General features: G+C 41.8%; 1 protein-coding gene across 1 annotated transcript in view; it reads left to right on the plus strand.

Moving 5' to 3' along the window:
• Positions 1–389: 389 nt before the first annotated feature.
• Positions 390–12,229, plus strand: part of GLP2R (glucagon like peptide 2 receptor) — a 50,753-nt gene continuing 38,913 nt past the window's right edge. Inside the window, exons 1-2 of the mRNA XM_074607422.1 lie at positions 390–494; positions 11,469–11,562. Coding sequence (XP_074463523.1) covers positions 390–494; positions 11,469–11,562 — 199 coding nt within the window. The remainder of the gene's footprint in view (positions 495–11,468; positions 11,563–12,229) is intronic.

Genomic DNA, 12,229 nt, shown 5'->3' on the forward strand with positions numbered 1-12,229 from the left:
TAAATATATACATGTATTTATGGAGCTGGACTGCATTCTTGCAAAACCACTGGCAAAAGTCCCATGGAGTTTCAAGGGAACACGATCAGGCCTTTAATGTTTTAATAGTTTTCTGACTTCTTATTGGCTAAACGACAAGATACAGTAAGCAGACTTTCTGTGAAGTTTGAAGTAAATTCTCTCTGCCTTTAATCAGAAAAAACATAACATAGTTGGAGTCTAGGAAGCCTAGACGCTTTAGTAGACTTTCTCTCTTATTTGCAAGAAGATTCATGAAACAGTTGCGCTCATAAAAGAAGATATTTTTACTTTTTTTTCCTCAGGACAGGGTGATATAACTGATCTATAGTGGAGCGAAATAGCAGCATATTGGGGACAAATTTATTAGAATGGGCATGGTGACACTTTTTGGTCTCCATTCCAGCATGGGACTCTGGTCCAGAATATCTCCCGCACCTGCCAGCTCTGTCATGATACTGTTTCTAGTGAAACAGGTAAGCTAATTCAATAATTAATAATGGACAGTATAAAAGTGGATTCCTATCACATAACATTTTAACCTTCACAAACAGCATGTTTGTTTCAAAAATGGTTCTGATATTATAATTTATATATATTAAAAATTAGTCATGAGAAATGTTCACTGAGAAGCTGTAGAGTTTTGTAGTAGAACTCACTGGCTAGGGTCACTTAATGTGAATAAATTGTGAGTGAATAAATTGTGTTTACATCCATTTATACAATCTCTTTTCATACCAATATTGATCAGTATTGAATAATATTATTTTTTTTATTTTCCTACCAGATATCAATACTATTGGGAATCATGTTTATTTTCTAATGGTTTTCCCCTGTTCTAAAAACAGCTTTGCTTTGTTGCCAGCATTATCTTTTAGCCGTTGACTTGTATGAGGGGTGAACATTGAATCTCACATTTCTGAAATCTGGTATTATTGGTTTCATTCTGTACCTCAGCTTCTTACAGGAGGCTAGTAAATTTTTATGTGATTACTACTTTTACTTCTTGTAGAGATCTACTAAACTGTTCACTTATTTTTTTAAAATCTATAAAGAAATATGAAATCTTACTTCTTGGTCTATATTGTCTTATAATTTGGAAGAGTTTGATTGTGTAATTCATTTCAAAGAAATGTTCGCTTATGTTTCTAATCATCATTATTAATTATTAATATCAACCTTGATTTTGATGAATTTAAAAAAATACTAAGATATAGTAAATTTCAATTCATCTGAATAAAATTCACATATAGATTTCATTTCACTTACATATAATTTATTCATTTACATATACATTATACATATTCATTTACATATACATTATTACATACACATTTATTTACATTTCAATTCACATATAGATTTCATTTCATTTCTATGAAATAAGTGTACATGAGAATAAGTGTAATTGACAGGCTTACTTTAAACTGAAAGTAATAAGGTATTTCTATCCAGTCATCCTTCATTAGCTGGGTTACTAAGGAAGTGGGTTTGCATGTGTATGTGCTGTAGAGACCATAACTGTGTTACTAGCTTTTTTATGAAGAAAAAGTTACCAGGAGACACAGGCTCAGTTGGGTTTTTTTTAATTGAAAATATTCCTAATGCTTTTGTATAATTCAAATCTACAGATTCTCTCGCATAAAAGAACTGAAAGAACTCCCAGGTTTGTGAGACACCTTAAATCTATAGGACACCTTAACCAAAGCACTGATTCCGTCAATGCTAACAGACAATCTCCTGTTACTTCCATGAGATCAAAACTTTACAGGACTCTAAATCACAGTGAACTACTTTGTCATAGTGATTCCTGTAACTTGTTTAAAGAAATATGTGTTATATTTCTTTTTATTTTATTTAACAAGAAAAAATTTAAAGAAAAAACAATCATAAATCATTATATCCATATTTCATAGCAAACACCTATATGAAAAATATCAATCAGAATAAACCAGGATCATGACTGAAAGAATAAGTAAATCCTTAATTATTATTTCTAGTTTGTACCTAAATTGACATTTTTTTCTGTCCATAATAGCATAGTATGAATAAACAGAAATAATTCATTTCATCGCTAGCTTAGAATAAGAAATAAAAAGGGTTAAATCCTGATTATACTGCCATCAGTTATGAAAAAAATAAATTTAAACTGGTCCATTCAGAGCCTTGAAGGTTTATTATTATAATCCACTTCCTAAGCAAGAGCTTTAGGCAGTGTTTTCTGCTGCATCCAATGTATTTTTAAACAATGGTGTCATCTTGGAGCAGTTTGGGGGCGCTGAGCAAACCAAATTAATTGAAAAATTGTTCCAGGGAAGTCTGATTAAATTTCAGTACGGGTGAACTTTGGTGCAAGCAGGGTGCCAGGCTCGCAGACTGAGGTGGTTCATTTGCCACCAGTGAAACTTCACATAGCTTGAAGTGAAGAAATGTCCAGTGTAGGGCAAAAGGTCGTGGATTTTCTGAGCTTTTGTCTTACATGTTGGAGTTCAATTTCTTCTGAGTCCCAAGTCCTGTTTAAATGCAACTGAAACATAAAACTGAGATCAAGTGCCATGATGAGCTGCATGTTGCCACTCTGAGATCACAGTAAATTTACATGAAAGCTTGTACTTCTACCACTGAGCATGTGTTGTATACAAATTTTGCTAGCACTCAGTAGTCCAAAGGAACCTCACTGGGATCTGCAATCACAGATCCATGTCAGATGCAGAGATCAACTTGGCAGCTCTTTTCAGAACACGCCCGCAGGACTGGGCCTTCTCCCACACGTGGTAAAAGGAGGAAAAGCCCTCGTGATCTCAGCAGTGATTGCTGTGCCCCTCATATTGGCCCAGACCACAGACCCTCCTCTTTCTGAGAGAACCTGTGCCCCTCTCTGAAGAATAATAAGCAATGTTGATGTAACATACAGAATAAGCAATATTGATGTAAGATACAGAGGCAAACTGATTTTTTCATTGAATCCTTTTCACTTAGTTAAACAGACACACACCACCAAGGTGTCCCCAATTCATTAATTTCCCCTTCCCTCTTAAGGCTAGTGCCTTATTCCCAGCCCACAGTTTGCCTTCTCCCTGGACAGTGAATAGCTCTCTAGTGCACTCAATGCGGAAGAGCCTTAACAGGATGTCCCACTGCCGAAAACACTGAAGTCTTCTGTCTGGGGTACCTGCATCAATCCCTTTCAAACCAAGAAATGAAAGAAAGTGGATTTTCCTCATGCTAAGGCACTGAAAGTATTCTTCTGCCTTTCTCCATACATATGTCATAGATTTTCCCCAGAGAAAGTGGAGACCGCTGCACACTGAATAGTCAAGTAAAACAGCAAGCTTGCTTTTTTTAGCTTCTTTTGGTAGTCCCTAAGTAGCTTATGATCAATTCACAAGTTGCTGCCATTCAAGTCATCATGGTTTGCTGTTGAATATCTATTTAACATTTCATTGATAAGATAAATCTATAGGGATTTCCTAGACTTTTAGTTTGATCATTAAGGCCACTCCAGCACTTTTCTTACGGCTTGCAAATTTGTCGTCATCTCTTTTGAGGGGTGACCATCGGAGTTAGTCATACTATCCAGGCAGAGTTGCACCAAGGACAAATAATACACATTAATACTGTCTTTTACTCCTTTTCAACATCTGCCCTTGTATGTACAACTCAAGAAAAGTCAAAAATCTCCTGTACTGCAACATTGTCTTAAGGTGGCTCTTTATTTCTACAACTAAATATCAGTTCTCAAAAAGTGAGACATGCATTCTCCAGCTGTGGCTTCTAGGAGTAAAATGTTGCTTTAGGTCTCTCACAGTACATGCTCTGCAGAGGGGTTCATGGTTCTTTTCCCCAGGAGACTGCTGGAGTGCATTGAGGATAATGTCTTAAGCCAGGTAATAGACAGACCTACCAGAAGGGATGTGACATTGGACCTGCTGGTCACCAATGCAAGTGAGCTAATCAGTGACATTGATATTGGAGGCAGCCTGGGCTGCAGTGATCATGCACTGGTGGGATTTGCAGTCCTGAGGGATATGGGTCAGGCAAGGAGTAAAGTCAGGACGCTGAATTTCAGGAAAGCAAACTTCCAGCTCTTCAAGGAGTTAATAGGATCCCCAGGGAAACTGCCCTCAGGGACAAGGGAGCAGAACAAAGCTGGTAGATTTTTAAGGACGCTTTCCATAAAGTGCAAAAGCTCTCAATCCCCAGGTGTAAGAAATCAGGAAAGGAAGGCAAGAGACCTGCATGGCTGAGTCGAGACCTGCTGTCCAAACTAAAAAGCAAGATGGAAATGCACAGGCAGTGGAAGCAGGGACTGGTATCCTGGGAAGGGTATAAGGATGTTGCCTGGTTGTGTAGGGATGGGGTCAGGAAGGCCAAGGCACAGCTGGAGCCGAACTTAGTGAGGGATGCAAAGACTAATAAGAAGGGCTTCTACAGGTATGTCAGCCAGAAAAGGAAGTTCAAAGAAAGCATACCCCCCCTAACGAGCAAGTCTGGCAAACTGGTAACAACAAAGAGAAGACTGAGGCACTCCACAGCTTTTTTGCCTCCGTCTTCACTGGTAACCTCAATTTCCCACACCTCTCGTGTGGATGGACTGCAAGGCAGGGACTTGGGGAGCAAAGTCCCTCCCACTATAATAGAAGACAAGGTCCGTGACCACCTGAGGAATCACAATATACAGAAGCCTGTGGGACCTGATGAGATGCACCCCAGAGTCCTGAGGGAATTGGCTGATGTAGTTGCCAAGCCACTCTCCATGATATTTGAACAGTCACGGCAGTCAGGTGAAGTCCCCAGTGATTGGAAACAGGGAAACATCGCACCCATTTTTAAAAAGGGTAGAAAGGAGGACCCTGGGAACTACCGCCCTGTCAGCCTCACCTCTGTGCCTGGGAAGATCGGGAAGCAGATCCTCCTAGAAGCTATGCTAAGGCACATGGAGGACAGGGGGGTGATTCGAGACAGCCAGCATGGCTTCACTAAAAGCAAGTCCTGCCTCACCAACCTAGTGGCTTTCTATAATGCAGTGACTATGTCAGTGCACAAGGGGAGAGCTACAGATGTCATCTGTCTAGACTTCTGTAAGGCCTTTGACAGGGTCCTCCACAACATCCTTCTCTCTAAGTTGGAGAGATATGGATTTGATGGGTGGACTGTTCAGTGGATGAGGAATTGGTTGAATGGTCACATCCAGAGGGTAAATGGCTCAACATCCAGATGGGGACCAGTTACAAGTGGTGTCCCTCAGGGGTCTGTATTGGGACCAGGATTATGAATGACATGTAGAAGTTAAATAATAGAGAGAGGGATTGAGGACACCTTAAGCAAGTTTGCAGATGACACCAAGCTGAGTGGTGCCATTGACATACCTGAGAGTGCCATCCAGAGGGACCTGGACATGCTTGAGAAGTGGGCCCGTATGAATCTCAGGAGGTTCAACAAGGCCAAGTGCAGGGTCCTGCACCAGGGTCGGGGAAGCTCTCGGTATCAATACAGGCTAGGGGATGAAGGGATGGAGAGCAGCCCTGAGGAGAAGGACCTGGGGGTACTGGTGGATGAAAAGCTGGACATGAGCTGGCAATGTGCGCTCGCAGCCAGCCTGTGAGCTGTATTCAAAAAATCCTGGGCGGCATCAAAAGAAGCGTGGCCAGCAGGTCAAGGGAGGTGATTCTGCCCCTCTACTCTGCTCTGGTGAGACCCCAGATGCAGTACTGCATCGGGTTCTGGGGCCTCCAACATACGAAGGATGTGGACCTGTTGGACTGGGTCCATGGGAGGCCACAAAAATTATCAGAGGGATTGGGCACCTCTGCTATGAGGACAGGCTGAGAGTTGGGGTTGTTCAGCCTGGAGAAGACAAGGCTTTGGGAAGACCTTATATCAGCCTTCCAGTACCTAAAGGGGCTACAGGAAAGGTGCGGAGGGACTCTTTATCAGGGAGTGTAGCAACAGGATGAGGGGCAATGGTTTTAAACTGAAAGAGGGTAAATTTAGATTAGAAATTAGGAAGAAAATCTTTACTGTGAGTGTGGTGAGACACTGTGACAGATTGCCCAGCGAGGTGGTATGTGTCCCATCCCTGGAGACATTCAAGGTCAGGTTAAACGAGGTTCTGAGCAACTTGATCTAGTCAAAGATGTCTCTGCTCATTGAGGGGGGGCTGAGCTAGATGATCTTTAAAGGTCCCTTCCAACCCAAACCGTCCTGTGATTCTATGATTGTATCTAAATGTCCTTTATTAACTGGTCATTGTCTGCTCCCCTGTTAATTTCCAATCTTCTCCACTTTTTTTGATTAATAATTTATTTTATATATTCTTTTAACTATAATTCAAATTAACTTTTGAGGTCAGATGACAGCTCTTAATTTTTTTGTCAGGTGCAGCTCATATAGACTTGATTTGGTTTTTTCACCAGAAAATCTTATAGCAGAAAATCAAGCATCGCACGGATATTTACACCAATAGTGACCTTGTATCGACTCTGCCTGCAGCTTTGCAGAAACAGGCAATTACATAAGGAAGTGATGTGAAACTGTAATTTATGCCTAAACTGATCCTCATTCTTGTTGAGTGAGCTTCTTCATGACTGTATATCAGCCTTGTCTTCAGGAATGGAACCAAACACACAGCCAGGTAGCTGCTGTGAGGCATCCTTTCTATTTCCTTGGCTGTTTAATGCATTTGTTTATTAAAAACTGAAGTGTTATCTCTTAAATCAAGCAGTCTTTTTTACAAATGCGTCATCTCCATGTCTTAGCCTCTTTAAATAAGGTTCACTGACCCGGGAGTGTCTGAAGACTCTCCCCTGTCTCCCATCATTTTGAGGCCTACATGAGGGAAATGTCAAGATGTTTTTTATTTTGGAAACATGCATTCCTTTCTCATGACTGCTGTAAATATTCTCTCCTTATCTTGCAAGCCCATCAGAAGAAGAATAATTATAGTCTTTTGCTCCCTGGAATTTAAAGTAGAGTGTCTGGAAATTAGTTGAGAGACTAAAAGCAGACTATCAGGCAGGCAACATTTTACGCAGCAAAAATTAATGATCTTATATAACAGTAGTCTCCATTGTTCTTGTTTTGAAAGTAAATAAATTTGATTTTCTTTATTTTTCCAACAAACATAGTGTCAATGAAAAAGATACAGGTGAAGTTCATAGCCATACATTGTCCTGGTTATTTAACTCTCTTGACACAACACCAAGCACAGACAAGCTCAGGGTGACCACATGTGTGAAAGGCAGTTTCCAAAAAGGGTCTAGTCCAGACAGAAGGGAATTTAGTTTCCCTGGAGAGATGAAATCATTCTTTGGTATAAGGATTGTTTTTTTAGAAAAATTTATATTTAGCCTTCTCTCCAAAATTTGGTCTTTACATTTTCAACCAGTAGTGAATTTTTCATTTTTGGTGACAATGTTTTTTGACCACTTGCCTGCCTCTCAAAGCCCTGGTTTCAGGAGACCAGCTGGCATATTACACAGTGACTGCTTAGGCTGATGTTCGTTTCATAGAATCATAGAATCATAGCATGGTTCGGGTTAGAAGAAACCTTAAAGATCATCTAGTTCCAACCCCCCTGCCATGGGCAGGGACATCTCCCACTAGACCAGGTTGCTCAAAGCCTCACCCAGCCTAGCCTTGAACACCTCCAGGGATGGGGCATCGACAACTTCCTTGGGCAACCTGGCCAGCAGCTCACCACCCTCACAGCAAAGAATTTCTTCCTAATGTCTAATCTAAATCTACCCTCTTTCAGTTTAAAACCATTGCCCCTCATCCTATCGCTACACTCCCTGATAAAGAGTCCCTCCCCACCTTTCCTATAGCCCCCTTCAGGTACAAGAACACTGCTATAAGGTCTCCTCGGAGCCTTCTCCAGGCTGAACAACTCCAACTCTCTCAGCCTGTTCTCACAGCAGAGGTACTTCAGCCCGCGGATCATCTTTGTGGCCTCCTCTGGACCCGTTCCAACAGGTCCATGTCTGTCTTGTGCTGAGGACTCCAGAGCTGCACGCAGTACTGCATCTGGGGTCTTACCAGAGCAGAGTAAAGGGGCAGAATCACCTCCCTTGACCTGCTGGCCACGCTTCTTTTGATGCAGACCAGGATGTGGTGGGCTTTCTGGGCTGCAAGCGCACATTGCCGGCTCATGTTGAGCTTCTCGTCCAGCAGCACACCCAAGTCCTCCTCAGGGCTGCCCTCATGCCATTCTCCGCCCAACCTGTATTTGTGCCTGGGATTGCCACGACCCAGGTGCAGGCCCTTGCACTTGGCCTGGTTGAACTTCATGAGATTCTCATGGGCCCACCTCTCCAGCCTGTCCAGGTCCCTCTGGATGGCATCCCTTCCCTTCAGCGTGTTGACTGCTCCACACAGCTTCATGTCGTCGGCAAAGTTGCTGAGGGTGCACTCAATCCCACTGTCCATGTCTCCAATAAAGATGTTAAACAGCACTGGTCCCAGTACCAATCCTTGAGGGACGCCACTCGTCACGGGTTTCCTTGGACATTGAGCCATTGACCACAACCCTTTGAGTGTGGATATCCAGCCAGTTCCTGTCTCCTTCCTGAGAGGGCCCACGTCTTCCCTAGTTTTGCCTTTACCCCTGACATACTTATAGAAGTTTTCCTTGTTATCCTTGATGTCTCTAGACAGATTTAATTCTATCTGGGCTTCAGCTTGCCTAATCTGGTTCCTTACCACTTGGACAGTTTCTCTGTATTCCACCCAGTCAACCCGCCCTTGATTTCACCCTCTGTAGGCCTCCTTTTTGCTTCTGAGCTTGTCCAGGAGCTCTTTGTTAATCCATGCAGGCCTCCTGGAATTTTTGCCTGACTTTTTCTTTCTTGGGATGCACTGCTCCTGAGCTTGGAGGAGGTGATCCTTGAATACTAACCAGCTCTCTTGGGCCCCTCTTCCCTCCAGTACTTTTTCCCACGTTACCCTGCCAAGCAGGTCCCTCAAGAGGCCAAAGTCTGCTCTCTTGAAGTCCAGGGTAGTGAGCTTGCTGCATGCTCTCCTCACTGCCCGAAGGATCTTGAATCCTACCATTTCATGATAATTCTTGAATTCTACCATTTCATCCATTTTCCCTGGATAAATAATCACAGAATGGTAGGGGTTGGAAGGGATCTCTGGAGATCACCTAATCCAACCCCCCTGCCAGAGCAGGGTCACCTAGAGCAGATGATCACACTGATACTGAACTGCTTTACTCCTAATTGAACATTTCTTCAACAGCCCAAATCTAACACTTCACCAAGCAATTTTGCATTTAACTCTTCTATTTTTAGCCATTCCTTTCCTAAACAGTAATTATCAACTAAGGCCCTCTTAAAGGCCTCTCTAGTCAGAGTGTTGTGCGATAAAGATGTCTCAGAAAGGTGGATATTTACAGAGAGGAAGTTAAAATATGAGAGTCCCCTCAGGACAATTGCAGCCCTTACATTGATAAGGCGTATGCCACAGATGTCCACCATATCCTAAGCACATCAGTCACTATATATAAAACCATTATTAAAATCTGTCTATAGCTGGGAATTTATTTATTTATTTATTTTTAACAGCAAAGCAGATTTTATATTAGGAGTAATTTTACCAGTGGAGACAAATTTAATTCTCTCTTCTGTGCTAGTAACTGTTGATCTACATCCCTGATCTCACCCTTTCGTCTAGGTCTCTTTCCTTTCTGCTTATCTGCTTCCTAGTGCCAAGGGAGGGACTCAAGGTCAGCAGGTCCAAGCAGGGCTCCTAAACCTCTTCTCTCATTCCCTTTTCCAACACCACTGACAACTCCCTCAACCTCTGTGTTTCTTCTGTGTGTTTCTGCGGACGCAGTGCCATCCATGTCTCATATAGCAATCCTCCCCCATACAACCTGACAGAATCTGTCCATCACAGCAAGTGCCTGTTTAGACACCGACACATTTTTTTTTGCTTCATTTGCATTTTCAGCCTACCTTCACCTGAAAAAGAAAAGAGTGGGTGATAAATTTGGTAGGACCCTGTGGGCTGAGGGTGGATTGTTCTTGCTTTTAGGAGCAGCTAAACGTGTTTGTGGACAGAGGCTTCCAGAACACAGCACAGGGTGAGCAGGCAAAGAGAAAGAGTCAGAGCAAGGGGCCAGGACCTGCAGCATAGGACCAGCCAAGAGGAGCAGGCAGCTCTTGCAACCATGAGATGGTTGATTTACAGACACCAGAGGGGACTCTGCAGAATTTGCTGTCATTAATCTGACTAAATTCAGAGCCGAGCCTGTCTTCAAGGCTATGCTAATAAATGGGAGATTGTTCTTGAAGTGCTTTTATTTCTATTGTCTCTAAACAGATCACATCAATGCAATTGTTCCAGATCATATTCTCTCCAGAAATCTAACTTTTCAGAATTTAAAGAAATTCTTGATCTCCTCTGGGGTTGTCTGTATAACAGGAAGGCCCAGGCAAAACCAGCTTTGAAAATATCTTAAAAAAAAAAAAAAAGGAATAAAAAAGAAAATAAATGTACCTACAAAAGCTCAGGACATAAAAATCCATTTGTGTGAGATGTTTTATATGGAGAAAATTTTGGCATGGATAAAAATAATGCTCCATTTCACCACGTGAGAAATCTTGAGGGCAAAGATTCTTCTCCCATATGGGCACAAGAGGACAGCAAAACTTTGCCCTCTCCAGGCAAAAAGGACAATATAGTTGGTGCAGAAGGGCAAGTACAACTAAGATTTACAATTGTGTTTTCTCCACAAAAATGAGGGAAAGAAAGATGTCTATGGCACGGTTGCAGCTGTTTGTTGGAGAAAGAAGTGGTCTTTGAACTACTGGGCGGGAGTACAGAATGAACTGGAGAAAAGGCGTTAGTAGATAAATAGTATTGTTTATTCATTACCCTTTTATTCGATTTTTCACTGTACTACTCAGCCAGGTGTGTTTGATTATCTTTAAAAACACTCTAAAAATAAACATCCCTCAAAATTATCCATCAGATTCCTAAACTGATCTAGCAGAAACTTAAATACATGAGAAGTATTAGCTAACCTTGGCATAAATTGACTATAAAAAAGCCTGGAATGACTGTAAAATTTCTGAAGATAAGCACCCTTTTTCTACAGTGGAGGAATGAAATTGCAGTGGTTTTGGTGCACCCTCACAGGTCCTAGTGATTAAATATCTGCGTTGATTTTTTAAAAGGGACTTCACACAAGTTGAATAGATTTCTGTGGTAATATAGCACCATGGCAATACATTTCTTGCTCAGGCAAAGACAGCAACTGGAAAAATGTCACTAACAGTTTCCTGGAGAAGGAAGGGATCTGTCTTCACCTGCATGCTTACCTACCATTCCTCTATTCTGTCCTCTCCTCTCCTATTAAATTTCCTATAATGGAAAGAAACTTGCCACTAAAAGACCATAAGGTTCTAACCGATTTTCCTCATTTTCAGTATTTTCACTCACAGGCCAAAGGTTCTCTGCTGAAAAAAACCACTACTGGATGGAACAAATATAAACAGGAATGCTTGAAAATGCTGCAGGAATCAACTATAGATACTGGTAAGGAAACAAACATCACAATAAATCAACGTGTTAAGTAGCATTAATGAATATGCAACTATTCCTTTACCTGCTTTGCAGAAGTGTGTGCCTGTTTGTAAGTTCTAAATGTAGAACAATCATCTGTTACGAGACATGCAAACACACAATCACAAAGTTAATGGCTCTCTCTGTCCTGAAACATGTTAGGTTCCTATATATAAAATTAGATCATATACAGAAATGAACCATTGAACAGCTGGTGCTGAGCTACTACTATGGTGCAGCACTGAGAGCCTGGTCAAGAGGTAGCTGCTACCCATTATTGGTAAGTACCAGTTTTCACTTCCCTTTTCAGCCTGAAGGAAGTCAAACACAAATTCCTGGAAATCAAGCTAACCTCAGGAGAACAGACCACCCAGGGAAAACAAGATATCTCCCATTTCTATACTTTAGAAACTGAGCCATGGCAGACAAGAACCTAAAACACACGAGGCAAGACAGAGTCTGGTTTTTGCCTAGTCAGGGCAGCTGGGGAGCTGCTCTCTTCTCATACGACTGCTTACACATTTTGTGATACAGTCGTTAGGTTAAAAAGCTAAGACACAGAGACCAGGTTGCCCCAGGTTCACCTGGCTTAAGGAACCTTATTTATTCTCCATGGCTGTTGGATTCTTGGATGAAGAAA

Source organism: Larus michahellis, chromosome 14 (genome assembly GCF_964199755.1).
Source record: "Larus michahellis chromosome 14, bLarMic1.1, whole genome shotgun sequence".
NCBI lineage: Eukaryota > Metazoa > Chordata > Aves > Charadriiformes > Laridae > Larus > Larus michahellis.